We start from the raw sequence: 19280 nt of genomic DNA on the forward strand, positions 1-19280 counted from the left end.
CTAATTATTTTTTGGGGATATTGAATATTTTCACGTATCTCATCATTTATACTCATTCTTCAACCTACATAAAATTTATTTTGGGGGGATTTTTTTACGCCATTGTATAGAAAAATTATTCAGTGGCAAAATGAAACAAAACTGAGTGGTCTACCTTAAAAATTGTTGGAGCTATGCATCTTTGAACAAAAAAAGGTACAGTTTAACATTTTTACGCATACCACGGGAGTAACTGCCACTTCCCACAGACATAATTGTTTATAAGAGTCATAAACGAAAAGGATTAATACAGCAAAGCTGTCTGGAATAGGGAAATTAGGCTTCCAAAAAGTAAGGCTTACGTAAGATGCAGACAATACAATAATTCTAAAAATCAAGCTTACCATACAATACTCCACTCCATTTGAACTCTGCTGCTGGTGTCAAACTAAACTTATGAGACAAATGTCTTTTTTTATCTCTTTCTTCATTGTGCTGAAGTTTGTTGAGAGCTAGAGGATTAGATGAATACTGATTCACATAACTTTTGTACTTTCCATCACATCCCAGGCGATACCACTTGGCTAAGAAAAAGAAAAGACTTTGAAGAAAAAATAGTTATGTCTAGATGGTAAACAAAATAAAATGAATCTAAATAAAGCAGCCAACAATTCTACTGCAGTACTTTACTTATCTGGTATATCACTATCCACTTCATATTAAGCTGCATATTTCATCAGTTACTTTGCAGTGGCAATGGCTACATCTAAAAAAGTGATTAAACTAACAATGACAAAAAAATCTGAAAAATATGATAAATTGAACATATTTCTTACTGATATATCAATAGAATGGCAGTCACAATTTACTGTTATGACAAACATCACATTCTGGTGCATTTATGTTTGACTAAAACTGAAATTCATCTAAAGTCACGAAGCAACTGACACCACCCTGATAGGATGTCTTCTAACAATATTTTTTCATTATTGAAAAATTATTGTATACTTACTGGAACTATTCATCTGAGATATCTTGATTTTTATTTCTGTTAGCAAACCAATATTATCTATTTCCTTCTTACATTTCTCTTTACTGTCATCTGCCACATTTTGCTTTGAATCTATGGCTGCTGGGTTCTCAGTTTTAACTTCTACAGTTTTACTAGTGCTATTTTTCAATCCTGATTTGGATGTATCAGTCATTTCGCCAGTAACTGGGTCTAATCCTGACACATGACCACTGTTGCCATCTTTGCTATCATCTGGTTCTTCTTTTATCTGAGAAGTGTCAATGCTATCATTGTTTTCAATAGGCTCTTCCTTGACTTCAACCTCTTGTTTTATCTGGAAAACACAAAACATATAAAAAGATACATGATATTTTCAAATGCTGTACCATTTTTTTTGTTACATAAGCCATAATAATTCAAATTATCCTAGTCTCAAGCACCATACTAACAATAAATAAGCACATTTTCCCTTGATTACTGGATATTAAACTTACTTAATCCTAGTTCCATTTTTTGGTTATACTCTGCACCACCTGTCCCCTACTAATGTGTAAATGCATGGAAGGAGGCCATAACGCAAAAAACAAACTTATTACAACTAATGTGGAATAGCATGGAAGTTTTATGACTTGTTTTCCCTACCTATCCAGTAAATTAAATATAAGTGTGATCTTTCAATGAAAAACAACTTTCTAAGTTTAACCCTTAAGCACACCCCTTGACCGGGCAAACTTTAAGCTTGGCCAATTTAAGAAAACACACACCAATGGAAAGAGGAAGAATGCAAATGCACATGGTTTAAGAACAAAAATCATAAAAATTTTTCCATGCCTTTCATGGGAAGTTGAAAGTGACTATTTACAACACTGTGTAGGGCCTCTTTTACAAGACACTTGTAAAAATATGTTAATTTTACCGTTATGCATGTTTTTTCTAATTTATTTAATTTTATTTTGTCAAATTATAATTACTGCTTACACAATATCATAGCAGATAAGAACTAAAATCAGTGACAAATTCTGAATATATTTGTTGTACAATATTTACACGACTTACTAAGATGGGGAGATGTAGTAACTTTTTGTGAGGTATACATGGTTTTTTCCAATATTTCGTTGCACTTTTCTTTGCTAAATTACAATTATAGCTAGCTTACTATCATAAAAGATAAGAACTAAAACCAACACCAATCCCTCCCCCTATTCGCAAGGGATGCGTACCACACCCCCTGCGAGTAGCTAAAACCAGTGAATACTTAGAACCCTTCTAACAATGCTTATACTGTACAGGTATTATGCTACTTATGATGGGGTTAGGTTAAAAAAAAAAAAAAAAAAAAAAAAAAAAAAAAAATCATCATTTGTTGGAAAAAATGTAAGAAATACCAAAATGTATCTCGAACATAGCCTAGCCTACACTAGGATATTCAGTACCATGTACTGTATACAGTACATATATGGTAGCCTAGCCTACACTATAAAATATACTCTTTACATACACGGTATAGTAATGATTAATATTAGCTAATTCTGGAGGTTCATGCAAAGTGACTTATGATAATTCAGTACAAAGAGAAATTGAATAACAAACAAGAATTAGCTAAGGCTACACTACGGTATGTTGTATACATACACAGTAGCGTAGCCTATATTATACTCCACTACATATTCGCATATCGTATTATACAATCGTCAAAATAATGAATATGCATCTTTCCCATGGGTCTTTTTAAAATATGCCTTAATTCACTGTATCCAATAATACTGTATATATTCTTATATTGCTCTTGTATTATAATTTGCGATCATAGCTATCATTAATGTTTTGGTGAAGTGTTTTTAACCCTTTAACGCCGACTGGACGTATTTTACGTCGACAAAAGTTGTCTGTTGGGTGCCAAGTGGACGTAAAATACGTCAACTACAAAAAGTATTTTTAAATATTTGCGGAAAAATATTATAGGCCTCGTTTGCGAAAAATTTTAAATCGTGCCTTGAGTTCACGGATCACGCTGTTGTTTTGTTTACAAGCATGACCCAGCTGCGCATGCGCGAATTTCTTTCTTATCCCAAAAGAAAGCATCAGCTAACTGCTGAAAATCTCAGAAATTCTTTAGTCACTTTGTCGTACTTTTTGCACCATTTTCTATTAGCCTTTACATACAGTTTTATATATGAAAATGTGTGCAATTTCATGTAGAATTCAACAATAAATAACTCATGGTTGTAGCTTTTATCACTTTTGACATATTTTCACATAAATCACGATATGTGCCAAAATTTCAACCTTCAGTCAACTGTGACTCAACCGAAATGGCCGAAAAATGCAATTGTAAGCTAAAACTCTTACATTCTAGTAATATTCAATCATTTACTTTCATTTTGTAACAAACGGGAAGTCTCTAGCACAATATTTCGATTTATGGTGAATTTTGGAAAAAACTTTTTCCTTCCGTCCTTGCTAACTGCTGAAAATCTCAGAAATTCTTGAGTTACTTTGTCATAATTTTTGCACCATTTTATATTAGTCGTTACATAAAGTTTTATATATGAAAATGTGCGCAATTTCATGTAGAATACAACAAAAAATAAATCATTGTTATAGCTTTTATCAGTTTTGAAATATTTTCATATAAATCATGGTAAAGCCAAAATTTCAACCTTCGGTCAACTTTGACTCGACCGAAATGGTTGTAAAATGCAATTGTAAGCTAAAATTCTAGTAATGTTCAATCATTTACCTTAATTTTGCAACAAACGAGAAGTCTCTAGCACAATATTTCGATTTATTGTGAATTTTTGAAAAAAAACTTTTCCTTATGTCAGCGCGAGCTAACTCTGCTGAAAATCTTTAGTCACTTTGTTGTAACTTTTGCACCGTTTTATATTTGCCGTTACATAAAGTTTTATATATGAAAATGTGCGCAATTTCATGTAGAATATAACAAAAAATAACTCATGGTTTTAGCTTTTAACAGTTTTGAAATATTTTCATATAAATCACGATAAGTGCCAAAATTTCAACCTTCGGTCAACTTTGACTTGACCGAAATGGTTGAAAAATGCAATTGTAAGCTAAAACACTTACAGTCTAGTAATATTCAATCATTTACCTTCATTTTGCAACAAACAGGAAGTCTTTAGAACAATACTTCGATTTATGGTGAATTTAAAAAAAAAAAACTTTTTTTATGTCCGTGCATTATGAATTCATGCATCATTTGTGATAATATTTTCTAAGTGTTGCTTTGATCGTTTTACAATTTGTTATATACCACCAAAATCATCGCAATTTAGTGTACAATACAACAAAAAAAAAACTCATTAGCTTTAACCATTTTGCTCATAGCAAGATTTTTATACAATTATATATATGAAATGTTTTTCGCATTGTCATATATTCCAATATTTATATATGATAATGATATTTTTTTCATTTCTGATGGTTGCATACTAAACTTCAGGCAATGAGAAAAAAAGAGCCAAAAATGAACTCTTAATCTTAAAAACTAAGCGTGCTGTGATTTTTTTAAAAAAACTTTTTTCCGCTTTGGCGCTAACTCTCAAACCCCGTCGGCATACGGCAGACACTTTTGTAAATAGCGGCTCTGTGTTTAAGGGTTAAGTCAAAATATAACTAAAATATGTCTTGTTGGGAAATTAATTTATCTATTATTTTCGTTAATAGATGACGATTGACGATAGCCATTTGGGGGCGTTTGTTTTGTGTAAAAAAAAATTCAAGATTCTGTTTGCTATTTTCACTTGACTTCATCATAACACGAGCTTTACATATTTATCATTTTTCGATGTAAAAATAACAGTATAATGTGTTCTTTCATGCCCAGTAGTTTTGATTAAAATACTTTCTCTCTCATTTTAATTACGATCAAGTTTCATCAATGTTGCTGATGCACAATAATTTATAAAGAGTATGGATAATAAGCCAATGTAGAAATGTTTGAATTAAAGCTCATGGTAAAAGATGAAAAATTAAGAATAAAATTTGATAAAAATTATAGAATTCAGCCACATATGTAGATGCCTAGGCCGAGACATAAATGCATAATTATTAAGTAAAATGGAGTGGTCTCCAAAATGAAGAGTAAGATTTTTTCCTTTTCATGTTTTTTTATTTTAGTTATTATTTATTCATTATAGTTAATTATTATCTATATTAATATACTGTTAAATAAATGTGAGATGATTAAGATCACCAGTAATACAATAGTGGGACAATTAAGACCATAAGTTCACTAACACATTTTGCTTTCAACAAAAACATTCCGTAAATGCAAAAATTTACATGATCAAAATGATTGTAATTCAACTTGTGAATTTTAACGATACGTAAGACTATAAAATACATTTCATCAAAACGATCTCGGAGAGGGTTGTTTTTTATTGTTACTGACGTCGTCATCAGTTTGCAGTCGTAAATCTGAGGACGGTCCGGGAATAGGATTCGCAAGTGATGACGCATCACCACAACAGACTGTTGTGGGATTTTTCATATCACTATATTAAAATTAACATTATTCTTGAATTCATGTTTTCATGAAAAAATAACTATATAAAGCAAATTACTGAGTAATTTTTGCCATCAGCAGTCAAATAATCATGATCATGGCAATGTTCAAACTTAGTGCCATCACGACATATGTCTATAAATAGAACAGAAGCAGAGGGGTGTCATTGGCTAGCAGATCTCCATGGCAACCAGCCAGCCAATCAGGTTTTAGTTGCATTCTGTCTGAGAAAGAACTTTTGCTCAGAGAAGCTGACGATGACATAAGTGCATGTGTTTTGAATACAAAACATAGTTTTTAATAGTGTATGTATTTTACTGGTTACATGGAGAATAGAATGAATTCCTTCTGATTACTTTAGAGTGCAAAATTGTTGGTTCAGAGATTCTTCAGCAACAAAATATATAGAATTACACTGCATAGAAGGAACTGGCAATTTCTCTCTCTCTCTCTCTCATGTCATTTGCCACATAAACACAAGTATTGTTTAGTAACTCAGCTTTTGTCTTCGTAAAGTCTTTTCTTTCCTAAAAAAAACATACAAAGCATCATACTATATAGTTACCAGTCAGGCAGCAGATAGGTAAAACTGTTAATGCTCAGTGATTGGCTACGATACTTCCTACCGCTCCAGACCATATCGTTTCTTAATGACGGTACATACCGTGCAAAAGTTAAATTGGTTACAAGTTAAAAGCATTTCAGTTCAGTACTGTATAAATACAGAACAGTATATATAAAATAATAAATGAAAAGTTTTTTATTCACCATTGGTAAATAAAAAAGAAAACGGTACGCGACGAGCAGAGTAACACTAACTATCATAAATCATGGTCAAACATTACGTATTTTAAATCGGCTGACCCTCTTCAGTGTCCGTCTTATCCAATATCCGGGTTAATGAGGTCTGGCTTAATGAGGGTTGACTGTATAGTTATTAGCAGCTTGAACATTGTTTTCTCAGCTTCAGCTACAACTTGCAGCTTAAATTTAGCATTATATTTCCTTGACAATCTTTTATCCATACCAAATAAGGGTATAATGTAAAAATATACCAGTCCTATTCTACTTAACGTCATTTGTGCCATAACCTACGGTAATTGTTTATTACCATATGATGGTTGAAATACAGGTAAATGGTTGTTGTTATCCAATTAGGTTATAAGCATAACAACAGTTTCTTGGTTGGTTGTTTATGGCTGTACGCATTCCCACAAGAGTATAGCGTTACTAACAATACTTTTATCATTCTCTTTTACTTTTTTAACTAGAAGATGGGATAAAGAGATGGACAAAAAGCTGTCTATTGTAATTTGGTCTCTCTCACTGCCTGATAACGCTGCTGCCTGCGCCCGCACGAAACTTAAAAATATTCTATAAATAATATTGCCGTATCAGTATTAATTGCTTACCCCATTGCAAAATCGAATTATCGTAAGGTGAATTGTCGTAACTAGAGCATCACCTGAATATTTTAATACTTTTATCACAAAAAGTGCATTTCGTCATGAAAATAAGATGAAAATCCAGTATTTAGTGAATATTTCTCAGTGAAAAATACCGCGAATGGGAGAATTTTCCGCAAATAATAGGTAGATACGTTCCAAAGAGAAATCCGTGAATACGTGAGTCTGCGAATCGTGAGAACACGAATACGGGGGTTTACTCTGTGTATATATATATATATATATATATATATATATATATATATATATATATATATATATATATATATATATATATATATATATATATATATATATATATATATATATATATATATTCAGTAAACCACTTGTATTCGTGGTCTCACAATTTATGGATTTCTCTATGGAACATATATACACATTGCATATGTACCCCATTGCAAAATCAAATTATCGTAAGGTGAATTGTCGTAACTCGAGCATCACCTGAGTATTTTAATAGTTTTATCACCAAAAGTGCATTTCATCATGAAAATAAGATGAAAATCCAGTATTCGTGAATATTTCTCAGTGAAAAATACCGCGAATGGGTGAATTTTCCGCAAATAATGGGTAGATACCTTCCAAAGAGAAATCTGTGAATACGTGAGTCTGCTAATTGTGAAAACGCGAATACGGGGGTTTACTGTGTGTGTGTGTGTGTGTGTGTGTGTGTGTGTGTGTGTGTGTGTGTGTGTGTATATATATATATATATATATATATATATATATATATATATATATATGTGTATATATATATATATATATATATATATATATATATATAATATATATATATACTTATATATATATGCGGTATATATATATATATATATATTCTATATATGAATATATATATATATATATATATATTATTTGCTGAAAATATATATACCCATTCATATTTTTAAGGTATGGATTTTCTATGAACATGAGTATATAAATTATTCACTGAAAATCCACCCATTGCATTTTCATCTCATTTTTTTTCATCTCATTTTCTAAACGCACTTCTTGTAATAAAACTACTATATTAAAATACTCAGGTACTCGGGTAGTGTTCGAGTTACGATTATTCGCCCTAAGATAATTCAATGGGGTTAGCAATTAATACAGATACGACAATATTTAGAAAATATTTTTAAATTTTGCACGGGCACAGGTAGCAGCCTACAATCACCCAGCAAGTGAGACCAAATTACAATAGACCAACTTCTTTTACTCCATTTCTTTATCCCACCTTCTAGTTAAAAAAGTAAAGGAGAATGATAAAAGTATTGTTAGTAACATTATACTCTTGCGTAAATACGTACAACCATAAACAACCGAACGAGAAACTGTTGTTTTGATTACCATTGAATTGGATAATAACAGTCGTTTTTACTTGTATTTCACCCATTACAGGGTAGTAAACAATTACCATAGTTATAGTACAAATGACGCTGAATAGAATAGGGCTGATATATTTTTACATTATAACCTTATTCGGTATGGATAAAAGATCGTCAAGAAAATATACTGCTAAATTTATGCTGCAAGTTGTTGCTGAAGCTGAGAAAACAATGTTCAAGCTGCTAATGACTGTAAATTATCGTGCATCGGCAACATGGAAGAAACTCGACCGTAATTAAAATTGGAGAGAAAGTATTTTAATCAAAACTACTGGGCAATGAAAGAACACATTACTGCTATTTTTACGCCGATAAACAGTAAATACATAAAGCTCGTATTATAATGAAATCAAGTGAAAATAGCTAACAGAATCTTGATTTTTTTTTACACAAAACAAACGCCCCCAACCGGCCAATGTCATCTATTAATGAAAAAAATTGCAAAATTAATTTCATAATGAGACATATTTAAGGTATATTTCAACTTAAAAACACTTCATATAACGAAAAATAACCTTGTCCCATATAAACAAAGTACCTAGAGATTCATTTACGTTAACTAGAAACAAGAAAAATGCTCTGAACAAAGTTAAATAAGGCAAGATAAAATACGGCGTAATCAATTTCCAAACCAAAACATCAATCACTATGATCACAATTTACAATACAAAAGCAATATAAGAATATACACTGTACAATATTATTGGATACAGTGAATTAAGGCATAACATTTTAAAAGACCCATGGAAAAGATGCATATTCGGTATGTTGATGTTTGTATAATACGATATGTGAATATAGTGAACAGTATAATGTAGGCTAGGCTACCGTATATGTATACGATATACCATAGTGTAGGCTAAGCTATTCTTGTTTATTATTCAATTTCTCTTTGTATTGAATTATCATAAGTCACTCTGCATGAACCTCCAGAATTAGTTGACATTAATAATTACTATACCGTGTATGTATAGAGTATACTTTATAGTGTAGGGTAGGCTACCATATGTGTATACATGATATCAAATACCCTAGTGTAGGATAGTACCTGTATAAGCATTTTTAGTTTTTTTTTGTGTTTGAACTATCAAAATAGGCAGTTCTAAGTGTTTTGTAGAAGGGTTCTAAGTATTCGCAGATTTTAGCTATTCACGGGGTGTGTGTGTGTGGTATACATTCCCCACGAATATGGGGGGTTTACTGTACAGGCAGTACCCGGTTATCATCGGGCTCAGTCATTGGCGATCCAGTTTTTTGGCATTTGTCTAGCGACGAAAATCGGTGATTTTCGGTGCCGACATGCGCTGATTTCCACTTATCGCTGCTGATAATTGTGTACTGGCATCAATGCATACCGAACAGAGGCACCAATAAACGAATTGGCAATTTTCGCTGCTTATCGGTGCCAATAAGTGCCAAAAAAGTACTAAAGATCGGTGATTTTCGGTTATCGGCGATTTTCGCTTATCGCCACACTGTCGGAACGGAACCCCGCCGATAACTGGGGACTGCCTGTGTATGTAAGCATGTATGTGTATGTGTGTGTGTGTGTGTGTATATATATATATATATATATATATATATATATATATATATATATATATATATATATATATATATATATATATATATATATATATATATGTGTGTGTGTGTATATATATATATATATATGAGTATATAATCAACACCCGGTATTCACGGGGGATGCGTACCACAACGCCCCAAGAATAGCTAAAATTTGACACCCCTCTAAAAATGCTTAAACTGCCTATTTTGTTAGTTCAAACGCCTAAAATACCCTCTAAAAATGCTTATACTTGGGTGTTTTAATAGTTTTATCACAAAGAGTGGACTTAGTCACGAAAATATGAAAATACAGTAATTAGTGAATATTTCTCTATGAAAAATACCGACCGGCCAGTGAAGAATTAGAGGAATTGATTTCTGGTGATAGAAATTCATTTCTTGTCATAATGTGGTTCGGATTCCACAATAAGCTGTAGGTCCCATTGCTAGGTAACCACTTGGTTCTTAGCCACGTAAAATAAATCTAATCCTTCGGGCCAGCCCTAGGAGAGCTGTTAATCAGCTCAGTGGTCTGGTTAAACTAAGATATACTTAACTTAATTTATTCCTACTTGTGAGTCAATTCTAAATGTTAATTTTCTTTTCAATCATTTCTTCTTTAAAGTCAACATTTTGTAATTTTAGGAAATTACCATTGCTTTGGTCAATGAATGTAATTGGATTCTCCATCTTGTGATCTAGATCTGGGGGTAAATATACAGATGATTACTACTCTGACAGGTATTCACAAATGTTGCAGTGAAGTGAAAAGAACTCCATTCACTTAAAGAGAGAGTCAATTCCACTTCGCTTTTTTGTCAACATATGAGAACAACAACTAAGGTTATTTCTTGCATTCTCTAATACCTTGTTTTTATTATTCAACCTGCAGTATTTAAGCTGTAATTCTGAGGGTTCAATTTTATTTGGCCTGTAAGATTTCAATTTCCTTCTCTTTGTACAAAAAATCTGTCTAACATTTTGTAAATATTTGCTATAATATTCTGATGGATTTCAATGTTTGAGTTGTTTCTAATAATTCATCCCAAACATTCAATGGTAAGATGCACTTGATCATAACCTTGTGGAGGTTGAATGTTGATTACAATGGGGGAGTCCTAGACAGTGATGTGCATGGAGTTCAGTTGAACATTTTATCCTGAGTCATGTTATTAAAGTAATAATAAGAAAGAGTTGAAGGTTGCCTTGAGATGTTGTTTAGCAAAATATGATTATCTGAGAAATTTAGACCAAATCGTTTTCCCAACTGAGTTAGCCTCATTCCAAAGGTTAATTTTTGTACAAGTGATACATATCTATCCAGCTGTCCATTTATGAAAAACTACAGTCTGTATCCCCGAAGGAACAAATTTTATACATATGGTTGTTTCTACTACTAATAATAATTATTTTCCTGAGTGACATCAAACCATTATTTTACACTTACCTCTTCTATAAGTTTGTCTGCATTCTCTTGTTCACGTTTGCGTTGTTTCTCTTTCCTTTCCTCACACCTTTTCTTTACAAAATCTGGAACACATGATGAAAATTAAACACATTTGCATTCAACAGGATAAATGCTTTCTAACCATAATGCGCATACAAATGCTTTTGCACATACCTTAACCAAAGATTTTACCATTTTAAAATAAATCTAATCCTTCGGGCCAGCCCTAGGAGAGCTGTTAATTAGCTCAGTGGTCTGGTTAAACTAAGGTATACGTAACTCAAAATACAACTGTTTTTTCACATATGCAACAACGTCATTCTACATGTACGTCTATGTGGGAATTCATTAACAAAGTTATTTTACTTAAACTTCACGTTTTTACAGTGGATTTTTTCTTAACCTTTTAAGTGGTAATTCAATTAAATATTTTTGTGCAATCTCAGATGGATAAAGAAGTGTTAAAATGAGAAAAATTTGCAAAATAACAGCCCCTTTCTTTTAGGATTGCAAGCATATCTTGCCACATGACTTAGTAAGGCTTAAGCCATTTTTTCCAAATACTTTCAATCTTGTCCACATGACATAGTTAGTCTTGGGTTGTCATTTTTTCACTATTTACTTTATTGCTTGATGACTGGAGTCACCTTTCTTTTCCATTACTCACTCTTCCTCATTTACTTAGGTCTTGAGACAACCTTTTTCCATTACAGTACAGTACTTACAATCTTGCCAACGTAACTTACTAAATCAACATGATGTACCGGGTCTTGAGCAATTTTTACTATTCCTTATAATCTAGCTAATTTGACTTACTGGTAAGTCACCTTTTTAGTTTTCTGTAAAAGAAAACTGTGCCGTCTTTGTCTGTCCATCTGCACTTTTTTTCAGTTCACCTTCAGATCTTAAAAACTACTGAGGCTAGAGGGCTACAAATTGGTATGTTGATCATCCACCCTCTGATCATCAAACATATTAAATTGCAGCCCTCTAGCCTCAGCAGTTTTCATTTTATTTCAGGTTAAAGTTAGTTGTAATCGTGCTTATGGTAATGATATAGGATAGGCCACCACCGGGCCATAGACCACCAAAAGACCGATCTATTTTTGGTGGCCTTGATTATAAGCTGTAGTGGCTGTACAGAAAACCCGATCTTCGGGGCATTCTTTTACTTGTTTCCATTCCTAACAAGCTTACCTATATGACTTGGTAAATTCTGAGTCACCATTTTCCCCATTATTTACAACTTGTCCACTTTACTCTGCTTATCTTGAGCCACCATTATTTCACTGCTTACACAGTCATGCCCACAAGATTTAGTGAGTCATGCATCACCTTTTCTTTCATCACTTATAATCTTGCCCATGACAGCAATTCCTGAGTCCCTTTTTTTTTTTTTTTTTTTTTTTTGCCCACAAAGTACATACACTCTTGTCCACATGACTTGATGTCTTGAGTTACCCATTTTTTCCTTTACTGCTCTGTGGACTGACTTATTAAGTTTTTAATACCTTTTTCCATTACTTAGAATTTTGCAGCTACAATTTAGTAACTCTTGAATAAAAAAAATTCTTTCATCAAGCCAACTTGACTTTAAGTCCTGGATCAAACTCATTTTAACCACATACAAGCACATAGGCTGCTATGAGGAGACTTACTTATTCAGTTTAAACAATCAGTGAGCTTCAAAGCCAATTTTACTTATAATACCACAAAAAAATTGTATCAGACTGATGAAGCAGTTCGTAAGTAATACATCACTGTAGTCTTTAAGAAGCAATAGCATTTGTATTATCATTCCAGTTACAACAAAATCTTTTTAGTTAAAAAACAGTGTGATCCAGGACTTGAAATTACACTGCTAGGCCCGAGTTCGAGTCTCTGGCCGACCAATGAAGAATTACAGGAATTTATTTCTGATGATAGAAATTCATTTTTCGGTATGATGTGGTTCGGATTCCACAATAAGCTGTACGTCCCATTGCTGGGTACTTGGTTCTTAGCCACGTAAAATAAGTCTAGTCCTTCGGGCCAGCCCTAGGAGAGCTGTTAATCAGCTCAGTGGTCTGGTTAAACTAAGGTATACTTGACCTTTTTTTTTTTTTGTAAAATAGCCCTCAATTATGTGGGACTTATCACCATGCACACAGAAAATAGTTCCAAAAACAACGGTTCCACCACATAAGCTAAAACAACTCCCAATTACTTAAGTACTTATCAACAATGCTCATTCTAAGTTTGTCTGAAAGTTTTTGTCTTATTGTAAAACCACAGCTATCACACATTAATTCATGATAAATTACCCGGAATCATTATTTAGGAGGGCGAGGATGAAGTGGTAAGAAAAAAAAGAGGAAGACGGTGTCAAAAGAAAACAAGGAGTTGGCAAGGGAAAATTCGAAAGGAGTGTTTTCATGTTTAAAAACTGACAATAGAATGCTCTTTATTCTATGAACAGTCCCATGAGCAAGGTCTGTAGCCTAGCATAAGTTACAAAAAACAGTGTCTCTAAGAAAGCCCAAATACAGACTCCACTAGCATAGAGAACAAAAAACAGAGCATTCAGGTAAAAATGACCTTGGTGCCAAATATCTGACAAACAAACAGGCTGAAGCACAACACCTACTTCATATCACTGACAAGATGATAAGATGAAAAGGAAATGTAGTTTGATATAACAAAGCTTTCTCTCAATAAATGGAGTTACACAATAAAAACACATTAAAGATAAGGGAATCAACCTTGCAATGAGAGATGTGCAAAGTACACTACCTAATAAACAAAAATTACATTTTCATAATAAAATAAAGTTTTAATTATACTTACCCAGTAGTTACATTGCTATTATTTCAAAACTGAACGGCAGCTAAAATTCAAAATTTGCGCCAGCAAAAACAAAAAACAATATGGCAGCTAGGAGATTCCCCCTCTACCTACTGGTGGAGGAGTGAGGAACTACCTAAACACAAAACTTCAGTCGTTTATGCCCTGCATTAATGAGAGGGGAGGAGGGAGGGCTTTGATCATGTAACTAATGGGTAAGTATACTTAAAACTTTATTATGAAAATGTCATTTTTAAGTATGTAACTTACCCAGTAGTTACATTGCTGATTCCCACACTAAAGGAGGTGGGACCATGAATAAATAGAACTATGATTAAGTTTGTGTTAACCTTCTTTTATTTATTGGGTAAAAGAAAAGTTGTAAGTTCCTTACCTGTTAAGTGAGCGATCCATACTGATTCTGCCTCTTAAATATGGAGCTCTTCTTAACTTCTAGACGTGGCGAGGGAGCCATGGGACGTCTATAGCAAGTATATTATCCTTGTGACCTAGAAGGGTTCATAGGACACCACGGATGACAAACTAAATGTCCCTGCTCAGGGCGCAGTACCAACCAAAAAAACATAAAACTAATCGATGGGTAACACCACTAGCCTACACCGAAATTAAACCCCTTAAAAAACTAATGACTGAGAGGTAGAAGGGTTCATAGGACACCAAGGATGACCAAACAAATACCCCTTCTCAGGGCACAGTACCAACCAAAAAATATAAAACCAATCGATGGGTATCACCACTAGCCTATGGTAAAATTAAACCCCTTAAAAAATTAATGATTGAGAGGTACTCCTAAACGCACAGCACAATGTACCCCCAGACTCCCCAGCAAACTCCAAAACCTGCGTCAAGGAGAAGGGGACACTAAGGAAGGATGAACTTCCTTATCACCTTCACCAATACCGTGCCAGCCACTACGAAAGGGCCTAGGGTACTGCAATTATCGTATGTTGTCTCCGTATCTCGTAGATAATGAGGCAAACACTGACCTACTCCTCCAAAAGGTCGCTTGTACAATAGAAGAAAGAGACAAATTGCGTCTGAAGGCCAGAGAGGTCACAACCGCTCGTACTTAATGCGTTTTAACTTTCAAAACACTGCACTCTGCATCATCCAAATTGTCATGAGCCTCCACTAATACACTCCGAATAAAGAAAGCCAACGCGTTTTTTGACAGGGGTCGAGAAGGATTCTTAACAGAGCACCAGAGATGGTCAAAGTTACCTCTAATAGACTTGGACGCTTGAATACAGAACTTGAGAGCTCTAACGGGGCGTAAGTCTCTCTTCTTCTCTGTCAACTAGATCTGTCAGATCGTGAATCTCGAACGACTGTGGCCAAGGCCTGGATGGGGTTTCATTCTTGGCCACAAAACCCATATTAAAGGAACAGATAGCTTTTCTATTTGCAAAACCTACTTTTTAATTTAAGGCATGCACTTCACTTACCCTCTTCGCTGTAGCTAAGGCTACTAAAAATAGTATCTTTCTCGTTAACTCCCTCAAAGACGCTGTACTGAGGTTCGAATCTATCACTTCCTAAGCCACTTCAGAACCATGTCTAAGTTCCAGCCTATTAATCTTGGTCCTTCCGTCCTCTCCTTATCGAAGGACTTAATTAAATCTGACAAAATCTTTGTCACTAGACAAATCTAGACCACGGTGTCGAAACACCGAGCCCAACATAGCCCTGTACCCCTTAATGGCAGAGGTAGATAACAGCTTCGTTTTCTTCAAGCACAAGAAAAAATCGGCCACTTGCGTTAAAGATGTTTTAGAAGAAGAGACTCCCTCTCTCCTGCACCAGTCTCTAAAAATATTCCAATTGGCCTGGTATACGTCTGAAGAAGACCTCCTACATTCCGTGATAGCTTTTGCAGCTTGCTGAGAAAATCCCTTGTCTCTGAGGAGACGGTTGATAGCCTGAATGCGGTTAGAGCTAGACCTGACAGACCCTCGAGGAACTTTCTTACTTGGGGCTGCCTGACTAGATCCTTCCTTTGAGGTAAAAGCCTTGGATAATCTGTCAGAAGTTCCAGCAGATCTGGGAACCATTCCCTCGATGGCAAAAAGGGGTGATCAGAGTCATTCTGACGATCTTGTATGTCCTGAGTTTGTTCAACACTTCCCTGACTATCTTGAATGGTGGGAAGGCATAACATCCAGATTCTCCCAATTCTGAACCATGGCATCTGTAGCCCAAGCCTGATGGTCCGGAATTGGAGAGCAATAAATTGGAAGTCTGTTGTTCTTGGCTGTGGTAAATAGGTCTACCAGCGGAGTCCCCCAGCACTTCCATATTTGCCGACATACCAAGGGGTGCAAAGTCCATTCCGTCGAGATCACTTGCTTCTTGCGACTAAGCAAGTCTGCCCATACGTTTAGTTTCCCTTGAACAAACATTGTCAATACTTGCGTCTGATTTTGCTTCAGCCACAATAACAGAATTCTCGTCGCCTCGCAAAGGGAGAACGGGTGAGTGCTTCCTTGTTTCTGAATATATGACAGAGCTGTTACATTGTCCGAATAGACTACTACTACCTTCCCTCTGATCTGTTCTGCAAATTCTGTCATGTTGATATGCCACTTCTGTTGGCTTTTGCTCCAAACTCCTGACATCTCTCTGTCCCCTAGAACTGCACCCCATCCCTGGTCAGATGTGTCTGAAAAGAAGTTAGATCAGGGTTTAAAAGAGCTAGAGACTTTCCTTCCGTCAATCTTTCTCTTGACAGCCACCAAAACAGACCTTTCTTGATTTCCTCGGAAATCTCAAAAACAAAGGAATCTGGAAATTCCTTCCTCCGCCACTTCGCTTTTAGATAAAATTGTAATGGCCTCATGTGGAGGAGACCCAGATCCACAAACATCTCTAGGGACGACAACGTCCCCAGAAGGCTCATCCATTCGTTTGCAGAGCAAGTTTTAAGAGCCAGAAACTTCAAAACTTTTTGAAGGCAAGAATCGACTCTTTGAGCCACCAGAGAAGCCTGAAAATTCACTGCATCTATCTGAATTCCCATATATATACTCTCTTCTGAGAAGGGATCAGACATGACTCCTGATAGTTGATTAGAAGACCCAACTCTTCTCCTAATCTTAAAGTCACTTGAAGATCCTCTGTGCATTTTGCTAGAGCTCCCGACTGAAGAAGCCAGTTGTAGAGATAAAAGAGATACCCTGATCCCCTGTTGATGGAGCCACTTCGAAAATGGGCTGGAATCCTGGTAAAAATTTGAGGTGCTGTCAAAAGGCCGAAACAGAGAGCCCGAAACTGGAAAACTTGGTTCCCGAATACAAAATGTAGATACCTCCGAGACTCTTGATGTATCGGGGCATGGATATATGCGTCTTGCACATCCACAGTTACCATCCAATTTCCCTGTCTGATGGATGATTGAACCGTGTTGGTCTCCATACAGAATTTTGTCCATTCTACAAACTTGTTTAACGTGCTGACATCCAACACGGGTCTCCAACACCCTGAAGCTTTGGGAACTAAAAACAGGCGATTGTAGAAGCCCGGAGAGCTCTGATCTTCCACTGCTTCTACAGCTCTCTTGTCTAACAGGGCCGACACCTCTTCGGAAAGCGTCATGGATTTCTTTGATCGCCTAAGTAAGCCGTCAAACCTATTGGTACCCTCGAAGGGGGTTTGAACCACAAAAGGAATATGTTAGCTCCTTCTCAGAATATGGTAGCCCCTTCTCAGAGTTTCCACAACCTAGCTCTTTGCTCCTATCTCTCTCCAACACCTCCAAAACAGTAGAAGTCTTGCTCCCACCAGTGCACAGAGGATGTGCTTCTCACTTCTTGTTGGCGGACTGGGGAACTTTCTTAATTGATCCAAGAGGGACCCTTGTTCTTCCTCTAGAATTTGCCAATCCTCTAGAACCTCCTCTACCTCGAAAGGGCACTCCACGCAGAGATGAAGACGAAGTCAGACGTACAACTGGCGAAGTAACAGAAGTCTCTCTTGGTCTTTTGGAGGACTGAGCCAGCAAATCCTGCATAGATTTCTTCTGTAGAGCCAAAGAAATCTCCACTAACAGCTCCTCTGGAAATAGGTTCTTCTTATTGAGAGGTGCAAACAACAAGGCCCACCTCTGAATTCTTGACACTCCCTTCGTAAGGAAAGAACACCATAATTCTCTCTTCTTAAGGACGCCTAAAGAAAACATAGCAGCGTCGATAACTCCTTAATCTAAAACATTAAGGACTTCCGATACATCCATAAACGTCTCCTCATCCAAAGAAGCACATGCAGAAAACTTGTGGCCCAACGCTCCAATGGACCAGTCCAAAAAACTGACCACCTCAAAAATACGAAAGATGTGCTTCAACAGGTGATCCAATTCATGTAGAAAACATAACCTTCGCCGAATTAAAAGCTGAAAGTCTAGAAGCATCGATAAGCCCCGAGAAGTCTCTCTGAAAGGAGGCAGAAACTCCCAAAGAGAAGGCTTCCCTGATCTCATAGCAGAGTTGTCTCCGAGACGTCAGTCTGGAAGGAGGAAACCAGAGGATAGTCTTGCCCTGCTCCCTCTTCTTAAGGAGCCAAGCATCGATCCCTTTTAGTGCTTTCTGTGCCAAAAAAGACAAAACATTCTTCATAAGTTGTGAAGCAATCTTCTTCCAATCCCTCGAGAGAGAAGCATCCGGAGAGGAAGGTGTTACATGAGAGCACGAATCTGGAAAACTCTCAACAAATAATTTCAAAAGCTTCTTGTAAGCGGTGGAATTATGACTATCCTGTTCTATTTCCTCATCACCTTCTTTGTCTGCTTCCTCGTCCCAATGCGTAGGGGAAACAACTACCAGAGAACGAGTCTTGTTCTGAGTGGGTTACACAAATCCCAAAATCTTATTCAACTTCGCTTGAACGGAAATCGTTGAAAGGTCCTGAACTTCCTGCTCGGAAATATGTGTTGGAGAACCCGAGCATCTGGCAGACGAGAGGCAAGTTGGCGCCAACGAACGAGTCGCAGTTTCAGGTGCAAGAATGCGCTTCTCCTGATACTGGCGCTCACGCACTAACTCCTCTTCATCAT

The 19280-nt window shown here is 35.7% G+C and overlaps 1 protein-coding gene across 3 annotated transcripts in view; it reads right to left on the reverse strand.

Annotated features, from left to right (window-relative positions):
* The window catches only part of E(bx) (nucleosome-remodeling factor subunit NURF301 E(bx)), a 268910-nt gene that overhangs the window by 189498 nt on the left and 60132 nt on the right, over positions 1–19280 (reverse strand). For all 3 annotated transcript variants that reach the window (XR_010854269.1, XM_067110114.1, XM_067110113.1), the window contains exons 5-7: positions 11393–11475; positions 992–1325; positions 384–563 (exon numbers count right to left, since the gene is read on the reverse strand). Coding sequence is in view for 2 of the 3 variants with exons in the window: in XM_067110114.1 (XP_066966215.1) it covers positions 384–563; positions 992–1325; positions 11393–11475 (597 nt within the window). In the remaining variant the exon portion in view is untranslated. The remainder of the gene's footprint in view (positions 1–383; positions 564–991; positions 1326–11392; positions 11476–19280) is intronic.

The sequence above is a fragment of the Macrobrachium rosenbergii genome, chromosome 10, assembly GCF_040412425.1.
Source record: "Macrobrachium rosenbergii isolate ZJJX-2024 chromosome 10, ASM4041242v1, whole genome shotgun sequence".
Taxonomy (NCBI): Eukaryota; Metazoa; Arthropoda; class Malacostraca; order Decapoda; family Palaemonidae; genus Macrobrachium; species Macrobrachium rosenbergii.